Source organism: Chiloscyllium plagiosum, unplaced genomic scaffold (genome assembly GCF_037043375.1).
Source record: "Chiloscyllium plagiosum isolate Xiang-an unplaced genomic scaffold, Cpla_swu_hap1 HiC_scaffold_16, whole genome shotgun sequence".
Classification (NCBI taxonomy): domain Eukaryota; kingdom Metazoa; phylum Chordata; class Chondrichthyes; order Orectolobiformes; family Hemiscylliidae; genus Chiloscyllium; species Chiloscyllium plagiosum.
Genome location: NW_028270154.1, coordinates 12,700,833 through 12,720,246, shown reverse-complemented (window position 1 = coordinate 12,720,246; position 19,414 = coordinate 12,700,833). Strand labels below are relative to the sequence as shown.

The 19,414-nt window shown below is 43.4% G+C and overlaps 2 protein-coding genes across 4 annotated transcripts in view; both read right to left on the bottom strand.

Moving 5' to 3' along the window:
* The window catches only part of LOC122556458 (DAP3-binding cell death enhancer 1), a 34,598-nt gene extending 32,122 nt beyond the window's left edge, over window positions 1–2,476 (bottom strand). For both annotated transcript variants that reach the window (XM_043703116.2, XM_043703117.2), the window contains exon 1: window positions 2,425–2,476. In XM_043703116.2, coding sequence (XP_043559051.2) covers window positions 2,425–2,455 — 31 coding nt within the window. In that variant the 5' untranslated portion in view covers window positions 2,456–2,476. The remainder of the gene's footprint in view (window positions 1–2,424) is intronic.
* Window positions 2,477–5,455: 2,979 nt separating this feature from the next.
* pdgfrb (platelet-derived growth factor receptor, beta polypeptide) overlaps window positions 5,456–19,414 on the bottom strand; it is a 102,880-nt gene continuing 88,921 nt past the window's right edge. For both annotated transcript variants that reach the window (XM_043703113.2, XM_043703115.2), the window contains exons 19-23: window positions 15,271–15,382; window positions 14,177–14,276; window positions 13,230–13,335; window positions 12,506–12,750; window positions 5,456–10,169 (exon numbers count right to left, since the gene is read on the bottom strand). In XM_043703113.2, coding sequence (XP_043559048.2) covers window positions 10,034–10,169; window positions 12,506–12,750; window positions 13,230–13,335; window positions 14,177–14,276; window positions 15,271–15,382 — 699 coding nt within the window. In that variant the 3' untranslated portion in view covers window positions 5,456–10,033. The remainder of the gene's footprint in view (window positions 10,170–12,505; window positions 12,751–13,229; window positions 13,336–14,176; window positions 14,277–15,270; window positions 15,383–19,414) is intronic.

Genomic DNA, 19,414 nt, shown 5'->3' with positions numbered 1-19,414 from the left:
CAATGTTTCTGTGGAGAGTCCAGTTGAATTTTAGATCAATGGTAACCCCAGGATGTTGATAGTGGGGGATTCAATGATGGTAAAACCATACAAAAGAACAGGATTTTTATAGCTTATCATCAGTAAGAGTCAATGTGAGGAAGACTTCACCAGGGCAAGCTAGAGTCCAGGTGAGAATACTGGAGAATTTGGCTTAAAGTAGGAATTTAGTGCAAAGGGGATAAAAGGTGCTTTAAGTATAGTTTACTGCAAGAAGTGTTCTCAGTGAGGAGTCGAAAAGTGTGGCGCTGGAAAAGCACAGCAGGTCAGGTATCATCTGAGGAGGAAAGTCAACGTTTTGGCTGAGTGAGGAGTTTAGTGAAGGGTGAAGAATTGTTTTTTTTCAAACATGCTTCCTCAGTAAGTTCATTGGCTAATGAGTACTAGTTTTAAGGATTGTCTTTAAGTTGTTGCCATAATAAACTTATGGTAAAACTGGGTGGAATGTAGAATTACAGGGAATGTAGGCATAAAAGAAAGTAGCAAGAAGAATCTTCTCAGTCCAGAACGATGTGTTTTACGAAATGCATAGGGGTCTCTGCTTATCTATACAAAACAATAATTGCTCTCCTTCAAACAGACAGTTAACAGAAAATTCAATAGAAGTGCATAAAATGTTGATCTGTTTATCTTAGTAGTGTGGATAATGTTTCCACTGGCAGAAGGACAAGGTAAAGAGATCACGTTCTTGCATGGATAGGATAAATAGACAAAGTCTTTTCCCTGGGGTCGTGGAGTCCAGAACTAGCGGGGAATAGGTATAGGGTGAGAGGGGAAAGATATAAAAGAGACCTAAGGTGCAACGTTTCACGCAGAGGGTGGTACGTTAATGGAATGAGATGCCAGAGGATGTGGAGGAGTGGAGGGCGGGATGGGGGGGGGGGGGGGGGGAAGAGATAAGGGAGGGGAGAGATGGGGGGGGGAGAGATAAGGGGGGGGGGGAGAGATAAGGGGGGGGGGAGAGATAAGGGGGGGGGGAAGAGATAAGGGGGGGGGGGAAGAGATAAGGGGGGGGGAAGAGATAAGGGGGGGGGGAAGAGATAAGGAGGGGGGAAGAGATAAGGGGGGGGAGAGAGATAAGGGGGGGGAGAGATAAGGGGAGGGGAGAGATAAGGGGGGGGGAGAGAGATAAGGGGGGGGAGAGAGATAAGGGGGGGGAGAGAGATAAGGGGGGGGAGAGAGATAAGGGGGGGGAGAGAGATAAGGGGGGGGAGAGAGATAAGGGGGGGAGAGAGATAAGGGGGGGAGAGATAAGGGGGGGGAGATAGGGGGGGGGGAGATAAGGGGGGGAGAGATACGGGGGGGGGAGATACGGGGGGGGGAGAGATACGGGGGGGGAGAGATACGGGGGGGGAGAGATACGGGGGGGGGAGAGATACGGGGGGGGGGGGGGAGAGATACGGGGGGGGGGGGAGAGATACGGGGGGGGGGGGAGAGATACGGGGGGGGGGGGGGAGAGATACAGGGGGGGGGGGAGAGATACGGGGGGGGGGGAGAGATACGGGGGGGGGAGAGATACGGGGGGGGGAGAGATACGGGGGGGGGGAGAGATACGGGGGGGGGGGGGAGAGAAACGGGGGGGGGGGGGAGAGATACGGGGGGGGGGGGGAGAGAAACGGGGGGGGGGGGGGGGAAGAGATACGGGGGGGGGAGAGATACGGGGGGGGGGGAGATACGGGGGGGGGGAGAGATACGGGGGGGGGAAGAGATACGGGGGGGGGAGAGATACGGGGGGGGGGAGAGATACGGGGGGGGGGAAGAGATACGGGGGGGAAGAGATACGGGGGGGAGAGATATGGGGGGGGGAGAGATATGGGGGGGAGAGATACGGGGGGGAAGAGATATGGGGGGGGGAGAGAGATACGGGGGGGGGAGAGATACGGGGGGGGGAGAGATACGGGGGGGGGGAGAGATACGGGGGGGGGGGGAAGAGATACGGGGGGAAGAGATACGGGGGGGAGAGATATGGGGGGGGGGAGAGATATGGGGGGGGAGAGATACGGGGGGGAAGAGATATGGGGGGGGGAGAGATATGGGGGGGGAGAGATATGGGGAGAGAGATATGGGGGGGGGAGAGATATGGGGGGAGAGAGATATGGGGGGGGGGAGAGATATGGGGGGGGAGAGATATGGGGGGGAGAGATATGGGGGGGGGGGAAGAGATATGGGGGGGGGAGAGATATGGGGGGAAGAGATATGGGGGGGAATGGGGGGGGGGGATTCACCCGTGGGGGTAAGGGGGTGATTTAATCCCTGGATATTTGCAGTGCGGTGGGGTGCCTATTGACCCAGGAGACTGCATACCGTGTGCACTCACATCGACCCCGAATCCTATCCTAACCCCTCCCTCTCTACCTCCCCCGGGCCTGTCGATCCTGCCCTTACCTCTCCAAGCCGCGGCCTTTATTCTCCACATTCTGCTCGAGCCCGGCCTCCCCTCTCCGCCAATCAGCGGCCGGGCTCACCCGGCGTTGCGTCATCACGCCACATCCGCTCCGCCGTCTTCCCTGCGGACCGTATTCACAGTGACGTCACAGCCCGCCCACCAACATCCGGTCTCTCGACTCCATGATGAAAAGTGGCCTTTTCACACTCCTCTTCTCTCCAAATACCAATGAGTATAGTCCCTTTTCTTTTCTCTCCTCTTTCCCCCCACCCCACTGATGTCACGGCTATACTAAGATTCTCCAGCATTTTCTGTGGTATCCCAATACCTACTTTGTGGTTGTTCACTGTTTTCCCCAATCACAATGTTCAAGTCCCATCTGCTGCAGAGATGTGCAATGTGTTACAGGATGATGAAAAAATACTTTCATACGGGTTCCTGATAAAAACTCATCCAGAAAATACCAAACCCACAGACACCAGGGAAGACTGTTGCATAGTGGTAATGTTATGCCGAGGCCCAAGCTAATGCTTTGAATTTAAATCCCACCGTGGTAGCTGATGGAATTTAAATTCGATTCATAAACCTGGAATTGAAAGCTAGTGACCATCAATTGTTGAATAAACCTATCTAGTTCATGTCTATCTCTTTAGGGAAGAGTTTGTTGCTTGTATTCGCATAAGTATGAATCCAGACCCACATGAACCTGGTTGACTCTTAACTACCACCTAAAAAGGACCTAGCAAGTCATCGTTTCAAAGGACAATTAGGGATTTCCAGAAAATGCTGGCCTTGCCAACAATTCCACATTCTTGTGAAGAGGTTAGAGAACAAATATATAACCCAATTGTGATGTTCGCTTCTGCAATGTTATACGGATTTCTTCAGCTTCAATTGAAAACTTTGAACCATGGTATTCCAATTTTATGTATCTTAAGCACAACAATTATCCAGCAAATTTTTAGAAGTGGAATGTAAATTATTGAAAAATCTGGAATTTTAAAATTGGACTAAAGAGGTAGTGTAAGGTAAGCTAATGGGGCTAAAGGTAGACAAGTGTACTGGCCCTGATGGAATGCATCCCAGGATACTAAAAGAGATGGTGGAGGAAATAGCAAATGCGATCGGGGTAATTTTTCAAAATTTGCTGGACTCTGATAGTGGTCCCAGCAAACTGGAAAACAACAAATGTGATGCCACTGATTGAAAAAGGATATAGACAAAAGGCAGATAACTATAGGGCCGTTAGCTTAACTTCTGCAGTGGGGTAAATGCTTGAATCTATAATCAAGGAAGAAATAATGAGGATCTGCATAGAAATTGTCCCATCACACAGAAGCAGCATGGGTTCATGAAAGGTAGGTCACGTTTAACTAAGTTATCAAAATTCATTGAGGACATTACGAGGGTGGTGGACAACAGGGAACTGATGAATGTGTGTTTCTGGAATTCCAGAAGATATGACACAGTACTGCACAAAAGGCTGATGCATAAGATAAAGGTACATGGTGTAATGGGCAATGTAATAGCTTGGATAGAAGATTGGTTAACTAACAGAAAGCAAAGAGTGGGGATAAATGGGTGTTTTTCTGGTTGGTGATCAATGGCTAGTCATAGTCGTGTCGTGTGCCTCAGGGTTGTATTGGGACTACAATTGTTTACAATTTACATAGATGATTTAGAGTTGGGGATCAAGTGTAGTGTGTCAAAGTTCACAGATGGCCACTGACATGAGTGGTCAAGCAGAGGATACAAAATATGTAGAGGGATATAATTAGGTTACGTGAGTGTGAAAAGGTCTGGCAAATGGAGCACATGTTGGTAAATGTGAGGTCATACATTTTGGTAGGAATAACAATAAAATAGACTATTATTTAAATGGTGAAAAATTGCAGCATGATACTACATAGAGGGACCTGGTGCCCTTGTGCATGAATCAAAAAAGTTGGTTTTGCAGGTGCAGCAGGTAATAAAGAAGGCAAATAGAATAATGTTCTTCATTGTTAGAGTGATGGAGTTTAAAAATGAAGGGTTATGAGACCACACCTAGAGTACTGTATAGTTTTGGTCTCCTTAGTTGAGAAAGGATATACTTGCAATGGATGAAGTGCAGAGGAGGTTTACTAGATTGATCCCAGAATTGAGAGGATTGGCTTATGAGGAGAGGTTGATTAGATTGGGACGATACCCATTGGTATTTAGAAGAATGAGGGGGATCTTATGGAAACATATAATGAAGGGAATAGATAGGATAGAGGCAGGGAAGTTGTTTCCAATGGTGAGTGAAATTAGAATGAGGGGACATAGCTTCAAAATAAGGGGAAGTAGATTTAGGACTGAGTGGAGGAGGAACTTTTTCCCCCCAAGGGTTTGTGAATCTCTGGAATTCCCTGCCAGTAAAGTAGTTGAGGCCACCTCATTGAATGTTTTTAAGACAAAGATAGATTTTTGAACAGTAAAGGAATTAAGTGTTATGGATGGGGGTGAGGGATGGGGGTGAGGGATGGGGGTGGGGGGGTTGGTCAGTGGAACTCAGTCTGTGAAAAGATCAGCCATGATCTTCTTGAATGGCGGAGCAGGCTCAATGGGCCAAATGGCCCACTCCTGCTCCTATATCTTATGTTCTTATGGGGTTTTGTTGTGCTTTTTAAAATTTTGGAATGAAATGACAAAGAACTGTTTTAAAACCAAGTATTTACAAGGATAGCTGCATCTTTTGAAAGCAAGGAATTTGATACCTTTTATGAACCATATTTGTATAGCTGTGAGTTCTAGAAATGTGCAGATAAACTGGGAGCAAAGGGCTATTTACAAGTGAAGCTGACCCAATGTCAATTTGTGTTTGATTACATCCTTGTGAATTAGCTAAGGCCATTTTTACACATTAAAGGTACCAGAAAATACAATCTGCTGTAGTGACAGCTTTTGCTAATGCCTATGGTACCATATTATGATTGAACAAAAGTGCACAAATGGTCATTGCAGAATCAATCTTTACACATCAATTATTTAAGAGAAACAGAAGAAAAGTGCTAGAAAATAACATGTTTATTTAATAGTGAATAAGGTAGATGAAAAGTACATTACTGACCAGCACACATATCTAAATACTTCTCACAATCAACACACATACGCACATTCAGAATTAACATTCAATGTTAAAACTCATTTAAAAATATTGATCTGTACCGTTACTAATAGAGAATATCTGTGTGAACACAATGAAACTTCCCATTTCATACACAGTCATTTTAGGTCATTCATAAATAAACCTAATGCAAGGCAGTTTCATGGTGCACTTTTAAGGTTGATGCAAATAAACCATCAATCTAAATTTGCTCTAGCAGGACCTGAACCTTTGGATGATCTGAAATTTAAGATGACTAGTTAGTGGAGGAGGATAGGATAAAAAGCTATAGTATTAAGCCTGTATTGACACAAACAACAACCCCAATTCTTCAATTGCAATCAATGCTTTTTGTTTGGAGGGTCACACTTAACATAATTCAGCATAATGACTCATGGAATGATGAGGGACACATTTATGGGGAGGGTGTGGGGGAATCTCAGTGAGGCCGACGCATGAAGACTCTATTGAGTTCATTTTTTTCTTTGTTACAATTTCATCTTCTCGCCTGATAACTGACCAAGTTGAGGAAGGCTCACTGGACTTGAAACATTAACTCTACCTTCTTTCCACAGGTGTTGCCAGAACTGCTGCATTTGTCAGGCAATTTCTGTTTTTGCTTCAGATTGACCGTCTACTCAACTGCTGAGCAGGATTCAATCAAACTCCCACTAGGTGGTGTGCTTGGGCAGCTCAAAAGAGTGTTTCCTTGACTGCAGGTTTCTCCTTTTACCCCGAAGCATAAACAAATAGCACAGGTTAATCTGCAAGAAATCTGTAAAAGGGCTATGTCATAAACTGCCACAACTAAAACAATTGACACTAAGGAATTTGTTCCCTTTCCAATTGCCAACAGAAGACAGCAATACTGTAGAATTAACCAATGTCATACTAGGATGGAACAGTTTGAATAGGAAGGTGTGGTAATAAAACTATCAGGATTGCACACAATCAAGGATGGAGATGTTGTGTTAGAATGACATAAGATGCTTCTAATGCCATTCACCAGAGATCAACTTAAGGCGATTCATGAAAGAACCCAAAGCAGCATGAGGGAAACCATTCTTCAGAACTGGAATGCACTGAGAGTGTGGTGGAGGCAGATTCAATTGTGGCTTTTGAAAAATAATTGGATCATTATCAGAAGAGAAGGTTTTGCAGGGCTAAGGGAAACGTGGAGGACTGATACTGGCTGAGTTGCAATCACAGGAAAACAATCTGGAGAAAATAGATCAAATGGCCACCTTATTCTGAGCTGCAGCTGTTTATAGACAATAGGTGCAGGAGTAGGCCATTCTGCCCTTTGAGCCTACACCACCATTCGATATGATCATGGCTGATCATCCTTAATCAGTATCCTGTTCCTGCCTTATCTCCATAACCCTTGATTCCACTATCCTTGAGAGCTCTATCCAACTCTTTCTTAAATGAATCCAGAGACTGGGCCTCCACTGCCCTCTGGGGTGGAGGGTGAAGAAGTTTCTCCTCATCTCTGTCCAAAATAGTCTACCCGTATTTTTAAGCTCTTTCTAAATAAAAATACCCTTTGTACCTACTGGAGAAAGGATGTAATTCAATTCCCACCATAACATCAGTCTATTTAAAATGCATGCATGTGCGCGCGCACACACGATCGGTGAAGAAGTTGAATTATTATTGTGACATTTTCAATAAAGTAATGACCATGAAAGATACAATGGCATGTTCGGAAGATGTAAGGATCAATATCAGTGAGACAGTTTTAAACTACAGTTTAGAGAGCCAGATGGTATAGTGAATGAGCACATTGACCTCTCACTCTTGTTTAGATTTGGAACCCAATACTCACTCATGGGACAAGGTAGATTGGGTTGGGATATCTGGTCGGCATGGACGGGTTGGACCGAAGGGTCGGTTTCTGTGCTGTACATCTCTATGACTCTAAGAGCCTTGTGAGACTCAACCCACAAATGGTTGTGTACCCATTTTAAAAGACTATCCCTAACTGGACTGAAGGCTGAAATAGACCTTTTTTAATCAGTCAGTGAACCAGAGGTTATGGGAAGAGGCAGGAAAGTGAAGTTGAGGTTTATCAGATCGCATTGAGAAACAGACTCTATGCACTGAATAGCCTATTTCAGCTCCTATGTCTTATGGACAATGGAGAATATCAAAACATAGAAAGAACAAACAGGAGGATGTCATTCAGTTTCCGGTCGTTCAGTTAGATCATGGCTGTTGGGTATGTCTCAAGTGTATCGAGCTACCTTGGTTCCATAAACCCCTAACACTCCTATCCAACAGTATCTACCGGCATGGTGGCCCAGTGGTTAGCACTGTTACCTCACCGCGCCAGGGACTTGGTTTCGATTCCAGCATTGGGCAACTGTGTGTGTGGAGTTTGCATATTCTCTCCTTGTCTGTGTGGGTTTCCTCCCACAACCCAAAGATATGCAGGTTTGGTGGATTGGCCATGGTAAACGCAGGGGGAAGAGGGGAAGGTGCTATTTGGAGGGTCAATGTGAGCTCATTGAGTTGAATGGTGCACTTCCATACTGGAGGGATGCTATGAATCTATCAATCCCAATTTCCAGGTGGGAGCTGAAACCCAGTGCTAGGATAGAGGGAGGTCTAGTCAGTGTCAAATTTCAGTGGAACTATTCTCAAACAGTGCTTGTCGCTGGTGGTGATGGGTGTCTCAACAACATCCTCTCCTTCCACACACAGATGAAACAAATGAAAAAGAACAGCAAATAAGGCAAGTTTAAATCAAGATGCACAGGAAGCTAAAAATAACCAAGTGAGAACAGTCACAGACTAAACTCCAAATAATCGCCAACAAATGCTCACAGAAAAATCAACAATCTTTGAATGGATGTTTTTCCCATTCCTGACTGTTCCCCTGGAAAATGGAATGGAGTTATTTTTGAACAAATGCAATTCTCCAAGAATATACAGTTCAGAAACAGGCCATTCAGCCCAGTGCACCATGCTGGAGTTAATCCTCATCAAAAACTGCTGTTAATCTATCAGCATAATCTTCCAATTCATTTCATTTGCTTCCTTTTCAGCATATCCACACTCCTTAATCATCAACTCTCTTCAGGAATCTTTGGTCCAGGAAAATGAAAATGACCTTTCATCTGCTGAAATCTGAGCCTCCCCTATTTATGGTCTTGGTTATGGTTCTTGATGGTTTAGCTGCTTGAGTTACATTAATACTGTTTCACTTTTCAGGGAGTTTATGTTTAAATCTCCCCTGCATCTCGCACACACAGGCAAGAGCATCTGAAGACATTAACATCATGGAGCAACAAGACTGCAAGTTTTCAAAACAAACAAAATGGCATGACAAAAGTATATGTAAAATATTTGCTTAAAAAAGAAAAAAATAATTCCTTTATATAGTCTCAATTGTGCAAAAATTGCTACTTATAAGGTGAAAATGTAATGAAAAGGAATAATCTCAATAAATGTAATATAACACAAACTTAATAACTGCTCTGGCTTCTATCTGTATGATGTTGCCCTGAAAATATTTCTACTCTGGTTCAGGACCAGAGTTAGGTCCCACTGTGAAGAAACAAGCCATTCTGAAGACAAGTTGCTACTAAAATAGTTAAATGGCATTAAAATAGTTTCTCCTCATTTGGATCAGTGGGTTCAAAGTACTGTATAGTCTGGTCTAATATAAACTGCATAATAGCTCATATTGCGCAGTGACCTCTTCATTGTTTCCATAATATTGTCCTGGGCTGAGCTTTATGTATCTTAACATTGGACAAGCACTCCAATTCAATGCCAAGTTTAAATTTCCCAGATTCCAAAACCAGGGAAGACTGGGATGCACTGGAACTCTCTTAAGAAGATGGATAAATCTCGCTGGAGACACAAAGCCCAGCAAGTGCAGGACTTTGACAGAAAATGCAACCGGACAGGGTTGTATTGGTGGCAAAGCTGCGTTTTAAAAGCTCACAAATTGCAAGAGGAAAGGAGGGTGAGGGACAAATGGAGTTACGTAGTTTGGAGGGGAGAATGAGGGCATTGAAGACAGGCCTGACAGTTTGGAGAAAAGAGGGAAGGGATGAGTTCAGGGAGTGGGAGATGATGCACTCGCTCTTGATTTCAACACGGAGAGACTCTCGGGAAAAACAAGAGGGGGTAGGGCAGGGAGTTGGGAATTTTGTTCAAACGTTGCGACCCAATACAAAATCCTGGTCCGGTGACAATTTCATGTCCAGAGAATAATATGTGAAATGAATGGTCAGATGCACATTTCAGAATCTAATGCATAATTCATGCATGACAGAAATGTTTACAGAAGGGACTCATTGCGTCTTGAAGATTTTCACATTATTATCCCAATATTGTATACACCGTTTTACCCAAGGGATTGCTTAGGCAATGCATGGAATTGGGATTTTCTCACAGAGTTTGCACTTTAAACGAAGTTGAAAGTTCTGAGGAAGTTCTGCAGTAAAGGCAGTTCCAGAAGGTGAAGGTCACAGGAAACTGTCCTCAACATCCAGCACAGTAGTGTCAGCTTCAGTGTCCACCTCAAGCTCCTTAGGGTCTTCAGTCACCGGAGCAGAATCACTGGAGTCAGCCGGCTCTCCATTCTCTCCACACACAAGGGAACTGAAAGATGAGAACAGAATGGACATGTCTCAGTAATCCCTGCTCATTCAGCAATGGAGCTCATGTTTTCTTTTGAATAATAACATTCAAAGGGCCAACACCTGCAAATTTGGGAGATAGACAAGTTTGCAAAGAACAGGAGAGAAAGTATTGGTTCAGTCAGGAGGCAATAAAGAGAACAGTTCAATGAAAACAACAGCTTATGGCACCTTTGGCACCTTTCACACTCTCACAACATTTTACAGCTAAAGCAGTTGTTCAAGAAGTCAGCTCATGACCTCGTTCTCAAAGGTAAAAAGGCTTGGGCAATAAATGCTGGTTCAGACATGGACACCCACACCCGACAAATGAATAAAAAATAACACTGTTGTATGATTGGAAACACAATAGCCAATTTGGCATAGCTAGCTCTCATGAATAACAGTATGATAATGACCAAATAATGCATATTTTGCTTGGTGATGTTGGTTGAGAAACCATGATGCCATCAGATCTTTTCCATCAACCTGCAAGAGTCATTGAGGTGTACAGCACGGAACAGACCCTTCGGTCCAACCCGTCCATGCCAACCAGATATCCCAACCCAATCTAGGCCCACCTGCCAGCACCCAGCCCATATCCCTTCAAACCCTTCCTATTCATATACCCGTCCAGATGCCTTTTAGGTGTTGCAATTACACTAGCCTCCACCACTTCCTCTGGCAGCTTATTCCATACACGTACCACCCTCTGCGTGATAAGTTGCCCCGTAAATCTTTTTTATATCTTTCCCCTCTCACCCTAAACATATTCCCTCTAGTTCTGGGCTCTCTCACCCCAGGGAAAATACTTTGTCTATTTACCCTATCCATACCCCTCATGATTTTGTAAGCCTCTATAAGTTCACCCCTCAGCCTCCGATGCTCCAGGGAAAATAGCCCCAGCCTATTTAACCTCTCCCTATAGCTCAAATCCTCCACCCCCAGCAACATCCTTGTAAATTTTTCCTGAATCCTTTCAAGTTTCATGCCCTTCTGATAGGAAGGAGACCAGAATTGCACGCAATACTCCAAGGCAGACAGTGCAGTGCTTCCTTTGAAGGATGGGGCCACCAGCAGAACAGCATTCCTTCAATCTTGCACTGGAGGGTCAACTGGATTTTCTACAGACGGGCCTGAACTCAATACAGAGGGACCTCGACTACCTGGCATTCGATTATCCAAATATTGGATTATTCGGCAAGATGCAGGTTCCGAGCTTTGCAAAACTAAGTTATCCATCATTCAATTATTTGGCATTCGATTAACCAAACGAAGTACTCTCCACCAGTGTCCTTCAGATAATTGAGGTTCCTCTGTACCTTCAAGCCAAGAGCTGGGACATCCAACTACTAACTTAGCCTGAAAATTACCAAATGAAATATTTGTGGCTGTTTACAATCTTGGTGCTATTTTTGACCCAGAGAGGAATGTTCAACCAAATATTAGTGATGTCATGAAGATTGTGCATTTTACTCCTCTCTCATTGCCCAGCATTGTTCTTGCTTCAGCTCATCTGTTGCTCCATCCCTCTTTCATGTCTTTAATTCTCTGTGCTGGATTACTTTAATGCTCTCCCTGCTGGTATCCCACACTGCTGTCCCTGTCCTAACACATTGAGATTCATTTCACCAACTCTTGTCCTTGATGTTGCACACTGGGTCTTGGAGCAATACCTCAACTTTACCATTTCTTGCTCTTGGCTTTGAATGCCTTCACGATCTTGCCTCTCCCTATCTCTGTAACCTGCTGCAGTCCTGCAAACATCAGATTTACTCCAATCCTGGCCTCCTGACCATTCATAATCTTAATCATCTCCACCATTGGCTGTCATGAATTTCTCCATCCAAAACTGTGGAACCCTCTCCATAAATCTTTCCATCCCTTGACCTCCCTCCCCCTCTCTCTTTCCTCCTTTGAGACATTCCTTCAAAACAATCTCTTTAATCAAGCTTTTGATCAGCTGCCTGAAAATCAGTACACGTATCTTGGTGACAAATTTGTTTCATGATACTCCTTGAAATGCTCTGCTGTGTCAAAGGTGCTGTGCCATTGCAATTTGTTGTTACATGGATAATTAGTGATTAAGATGAAACTGGAATTTACAAAAGTAGTGTGGGGCAAACAGTTTTACTGACAATCACAAAAAAAAGTAGTAGCTATAAATGAGTTTATACAAATAGAGAATGGTACAGCAGAGTGGGAGACAGCATAGGTACATTGGGCTGAATGGTCTCACTTAAGCCTGTTTGAATGTTTGAGTGTTTTATCACCTTGCAATGCTTCAAGGACCTGGTGAACATTGGCATGGTTCTTTACCTTGGCCTTGTTCCTGCAGCAGACTCACTCGGAGAGTTCTCTATTGGACTGCTAGTGTCTGTAGGCACCTCATGGGGCTCAGGGTCCGGCAATGGGATGATGTAGCCGTTATTGGTGCCATTGGGCAGCCCCTCAGTACAGTTGGAGTAGATCACGTTGTCGTTAACTTGGAAGAACTTAGCCCCGGCGCGACCTATGGCTGGGTGATCACCCTTCAGAAAGTCCTGATTAACCTGGGCATATTTCTACAGAAGGTGTGGGAGGACGGGAGAGCAGGGGAGAAGAGAACAACAAACAGAAAATAAATCCGCTTTAAGACACATGATAAATTATACTCTATCTTTCGCCATCAAGGAGATTTTGTCGTTCATAGAATCACTACAGTGTGGAGGAAGGCCATTTGCCCCAACAAATCCACACTGACCTTCGAAAAAACATCCCACCAAGACATGGATTACAGGTTTGGAAGGTGGTGATGGAGGATTCTTGATGAGTTACTGCGGTACATCTTGTAGATGGTACATTGCTGCTACTGTGTGTCAGTGATGGAGGGAGGGAGTGTCGAGGGTGCTGGAGGGAGGCAGTGTCGAGGGTGGCGGATAAGTGCAGATCGAGCAGTTGCTCTGAATTGGATGTCCAATGTAAGAATGATGTCATTACTAGTAAAACTTGCAAGGAAATATTCTAAACATAAAACGTGCATTTCATTCAATATTATTGTTACCTTCTTGTAACCCTCACTGAGCTGGTTTCCCATGTGGGTTACTAAAGTTGAAAATGAAGGTCTTTTCTCAAACTCATCATTCCAACACTTTTGCATGATTTGATATCTGTAAAATAGTTTCAAACACAAGTTATTGTAAGCAAGTCCCAACAGCAACTCTTATAAATTCAGCTTGGAGGTCAGGTTATTGTGAATATTTTTGGACCGTGAGGATGTTATTGTATTCCAAATATACTCTGGGGATGTGGGTGTTACCATCTTTCATTGTCTTGGAGAAAGTGGTAGTGAGCTGCCTTCTCAAACCACTGCAGTTCATGTTGCATACCAAGACCCACAGTGCTGTTAGGAAGGACGTTCCAGGATTTTGACCCAGTGACAATGAAGGAACAGCAATATATTTCCATGTCAGGATGGAGTGTAACTCAGAGGGGAACTTGCACATCTGCTGCCCTTGTCCTTCCAAGTGGTACGGGTTTGAAAGGTGTTGTTTTTCCTTCTGACTATGGATCTCTCCCTCAGTCTCTCCCACCAAAGTATCTGACATCTCCCACTCCCTCAGCTCCCTCTCCTTATGTCTGCCCTTCCCTCAGCCTCCCTTTGAAAAGTCTCATCAGACAGCGCTCTCTCTCTTTCCTTCAACCTCCCACTCACTTAGGCCTCTTTTCCTTAGCTGCTCTGCCCCTCAGCCACCCTCCTGCTGTAGCCTCCCCCTGCAAACTGTGGGGCATTACTCCTCCATAACTCTCCCCCTTTTTCCTACAGCCCACAGGTTTTTAACAAATGGGATATGGTGACATCTCCAGCCCCCCTCTCCCACCCACTCCTTCAGGCTTTCTGTTCCACGTTTGTCAAGCCCAGCAAATCCTGAGGTGCGTTCCCTTGTTCCTAATTGTTAATCTTCCCCATCTAGCCCACACCTGATACAGCAGCTCCTGACTTTTACTCACATTTCATCTGAGGCGTACTGAGGTTTGGGCATTCTGTACCCACGCCTAATGGCATTGTAGAATTGGTCATTGACTGGAAGCTCTGGATACGGTGTCCCACCTTGGAAGGAGATTGAAAGAAAAAAGTCATGATATTAAAAGGGGGGGGCAAGAGTGAGAGAGTGAGGAGAAAGAGGGAGAGAGAGGGGTGAAAGAGAGAGAGAGAGAGAAAGAAAGAAAATGAAGGAATGAGAAAGAAAAGAGTAAAGGAGAGTGGAATGAAGGCAGAAGATAAAGAAGCCATTGTTATTTACAGATCAAAAATTAAATTGACATCACTCATATCGATACAAGGCTCAGTCTAATCATTTGATCTAATTCAGAAAAGCTTTGCATTTATATAATGCCTTTCACAGATTTAGGCTTCTTTGAAGCCCTGAAGCACATCACAAACAACTAAAATTACCAAGAAATCTGGGTACTGCAGCCAATTTGTGTGCAGAAAGAGTCCACAAAAACTGAAGAGACAATTTTCAAAATTTTAAATTCATGCTGGTTGAGGGTTAAAAACCTGTTCAAGCTCCAGGGGAGAATGCCCTTATGATTGTTTGAAATGACAGTGATGGGATTTTCTGAATAGAAGCAGTTTAACCCCCTTTAATCTGGAATCCCCTTTGATGCCAGTGTAGCACTCCCTCAGTCCTGCACTCCATTATGAACTCAGATCTCTGAAGTGGGAAGTAGATTCACACCTTTCGGATTAAGAGAGAGTGCCATCTCCTACACCACCTCGATAATCAATTCATTCCAGTCACTGGATGCATCTGTGGACCTGAGATGGTCATCATCAAAGACCAGAGGAGAACATAGGAACAGGAGGCCATTCAGCCCTCCCCCCAAAGACTGCTGTTCTGTTCAATGGGAACATGGTTGATCTGCAATTTAATTCCAAATGTAGGATTAGGGAGATCTAACACAAATTAAGGCCAGAAGCAAAGTTGCAAAATCGGCCCGAACTCCACTTAACCACTGGAATTTCCCTCACAAATGCTGAAGTGCCTTTTATGAAGAAGTCAGAGAGGGAAGAGAGACATTTGGTTTTGGTGGGTCCTTACCGAGGGTGAAGATCTCCCAGAGCAGGACTGCGTAGGACCAGACATCGCTCAGTGTGGTGTATAGGTTGTTGAAAATGCTCTCCGGTGCCATCCATTTCAGAGGCAAAAAGGTCTGGGAACCAATATAATAAATAGTTACCAACTTGGTGGTTTCTATTTAAACTAACAGTTCATGACAAATACATAATGCAAACGTTAAGTGCAACATTATCCTTTTTTTCATTTGTTCACAGAATTTGGGTATCACTGGCTAGGCCTTTCCCTAAAAGACATTGACAAATCAGATGAGTTTTTCAACAGTAATCAGTAGTGGTGACCATTAGGTGAACCTTTTAATTCCAAAGTTTTTTTGAATTCAAATTTCATTATTTGCCTTAGTGGGATTTGAACACATGTCCACAGAGAATTAATCTGGGGTTCTAGATTCCTAATTGAATGATATGTCTCCCCTGTTCCAAGTGATGGAGTGAATTGACATATTAGGCTAGGGGATAGGTCATTAGAGACACAGTGACAGACATCTAAAGGGATATTTTGGAATACTCAGAATAGGTATGTTCCAATAAAGAAAAAATTGTAGGGGAGGATCCACAATCTAAAGAAGTTGGGAAAACGTCAAATTTCAGGAAAAAACAAAGAAGAGTGGCAGGTCAGAGGACTGGTCAGATTTTAAGGAATAGCAAAGAATAACGAAAGAGTTAATTCGGAGGAAGAAATTAGCTTATGAAAGAAAGGTAGCTAGAATGTAAAAATGGCTTGTAAAAGTTTCTATATGTAATGAAAAGGAAAAGGGTAAATAAAGTGAGTGTTGGATCTCTGGAGAGTGAGAATTTGGAATTAATATAAGATACTAAAGAAATGTCAGCTTAAGTGAGGAAATATTTTTCTTCTGTTTTCACTACTGAGGATGCAAAAAAATCCACTAATAGATGTTGATAAGGAGTTATGGAAGGAAGACAGGAAGTTAGCAAAATGATAATCATGAGGGAAGCAGCACAAGATGAAGGGATGGAGCTGTAGGCTGATAAGTCTTTGGGTTCAGATAGACTTTATCTTATGGTCTGAAAAGAACTTGCTAATGAGCTGGTAAATGAATTGGTGTCAAGTTATAAATTGCTTTGATTCTTGAAAGGTTCCATCAGACAGGCAATTAGCAAATATTATCCTTCCATTCAAGAAGGGGGGGAACAATAGAAAACTGGAAATGATAGGTCAGTTCATTTCATGCCTGTTGTGGGGAAGGTGTTAAAATTCATTAAGTGTTTATAGTTATGCACTTAGACAAAAAAAAACTCAAGGTAATTGGGAAGAGTTAGCAAAGTTTTGTGAAAGGGAAACCATTTTAAAGTAATTTATTGGAATCCTTTGATGGAATAACATGCGCTGTGGATAAAGGGGAGCCTTTAGATATACTATTCTTAGATTTCCAGAAGGCATTTGATAAGGTGCAACATCAAATGTTACTGTGGATAATAAAAGCTCATGGCGTACAGGTAATGTATTCGCATGGAGCGAAGATTGGCTGGCAGAAAACAGAGTGGAAGCATAGATGGATCTTAGCTTGATTTGCAGGTTGCGACAAGTGGAGTTCCACAGGATTCAGTGCAGGGGGGGCCTCAACTTTTCACAAGTTACAGTTTGATGAGGGAAGCGAAGGCATAGCAGCTGAAGTTGTAGACAACAAGATGGACAGTAAGCTTGTTGTGAAGGAAAGATAAAGAGATTGCAGACAGAAATAGATAGGTTGAGTGAGTGGCCAACAATCTGGCAAACAGAGTATAATGTGGAAAAATGTGAAGTTGTTCCTACTCTGGCAGGAAGATTAAAAGAGTAGAGTGTTACTTAAATAGAGAACGGCTGCAGCATTCCAGCTACAGAGGGATGAATCACATTAGTAAACAGGCTCAGCATGTAATCAAGAAATCTAACGGGATGCTATTATTTATTGGAAGTGGAATTGAACAAAAAATTAAGGATCAGTTTTGAAGAAGGGTCTCTGGACCTGAAACATTAACTCTTCTATCTCTCCCCAGATGCTTCCAGACCTGCTGAGTTTTTCCAGTAATCTGTGATTTTTTAAAAATAAAAGTAAGGATGCTGTACTTTATTTAAAAAGCCATGAAGTGGAGGTGCCGGTGTTGGACTGGGGTGGACAAAGTCAGAAGTCACACGACGCCAGGTTATCGTCCAACAGCTTTATTTGAAATCACAAGCTTTTGGAGCGCTGCTCCTTCATCAGGTGAAGTCACTTCAACTTGATGAATGGGCAGTGCTCCCAAAGCTTGTGATTTCAAATAAACCTAGTGAACTATGATCTGGTGTCATCTGACTTCTGACTTTATTTAAAAAGGGCATTGGAGAAAGCACAGTTCAAATACTGTATGTAGTTTTGGTTTCCTTATTTGAAGGAGGAGGTAATCCATTACAAGCAGTCTAGTGGAGATTAACTGGATTGACGTCTGGAATGAGTTGGTTGTCTTAGGAGGGTAGGTTGGACAGGCTGGTGTTGTTTTCATTGGAGAGTAGAAAAGTGAGAGGCGACCTGATTGAAGTGTGTAAGATCCTGAATGGTTTCGATAAGGTGGGTGTGGGAAGAATGCTTACATTTGTGGGTGAGTCCAGAACTACATATTAAAGGCCTTTTAGGACAGAGATGAGGAGAATTTTTTGGAGATTATGTGACTTCAGAACTCTCTGCTTCAGAAGGCAGCAAAGGCAGAGTAATTGAATATTTTTAAGATGGAAGTGGATAGACTTTGTTTGGCAGAGAATAAAGGATTCTCAGGATTACATGGAAAGGTGCAGACAGATCAGCCTTAATCTTGCCGAATAGCTGAGCAGGTTCAAAGGGGCTGAATGGTCTACTTTTGTCCCTATTTATAATGTTCTGAAAATTGTTACTCTAGCGAGAGACAGAGAGGAGAAAGAGACAGATGGGGAAGGAAAAAGGGGGAGAGAAAAGATGGAGAGAAAAATGGAGAGAGAAAGAGAGAAGGGAAGAGAAAGAGAGAGAGAAACAGATGGAGGGTATGTATGAGAGATCTGGTGAGGAAGAAAGAAAGGGACAGAGAAAAGGAGAAAGTGAAGACTTACATTTCTATCTCTGGTCATGTCTGAATGAACAGCAGAGCAAAACACACGAATGTTGGTGAATGATTGATAAATATTTCCCAGCAGTATAATATGTGCATGGTGTCATAAGCCTCAAAAGGGACCAATTAACTCACTGCAATATTACCAGTGTGATGACAGATACACAGAAAAGACCAAATTTGAGTGACTGATCAACAAAGTGATTGATCAGTCAGTGACCTGATGGATTGATTATCAATGGATCACAAATTGAAGAATCACTGGACAGATGGACAAAGCAACAGCAGATTGATGGGAAGGTAACAAGACAGGACTAACAAGACTAACCACCCATTATGGAGCAGTTACATCACAGAAGGAGGTTATTCAGTGACACAGTAATAATGTCCTACCTTTGGACCAGAGGATTGGGTTCAAGTCCCACCTGCTCCAGAGCTGTGTCATAACATCGCTGAATAGGTTGATTAGAAAATTAGGTTAAAGAAGAGATCCTAAAGTCTTTTGCGGCACAGTGGTAGTATCCCTACCTCTGGGTCAGAAGGCCTGGGTTAAAGTTCCAATCACACATGGCCATGTGTAATAACATGTCTGAGCAGGTTGATTGTAACTATGGAGTGGGTTAAGAATCTGGCAAGATGATTGAGAAAGAGAGGCCACAGATTTCAGAAAAAAAATTAAAGTCATTGAGAAGGACCGTCTTGCGGTAAAGTGACAGCATCCCTGCCTGTGGACCGGGAGATCCACCTGCTTCAGAGGTGTGCAATAACATCTCTGAACAGGTTAATTAGAAATACAGGTCAATAAAAATATTCATTCAACTTATCATATCTCAACACAAACTGATGCAAGAAAGATATTCATATGGATCAGAATACTTATACAGACAGAATGTTTCAAGGTTTAAATATTTACACAAAATGTAAAATGACAACCATCTGATGAAGGAGCAGTGCTCCGAAAGCTAGTGCTTCCAAATAAACCTGTTGGACTATAACCTGGTTTTGTGTGATTTTTAACTTTGTACACCCCAGTCCAACACCTGCTCCTCCAA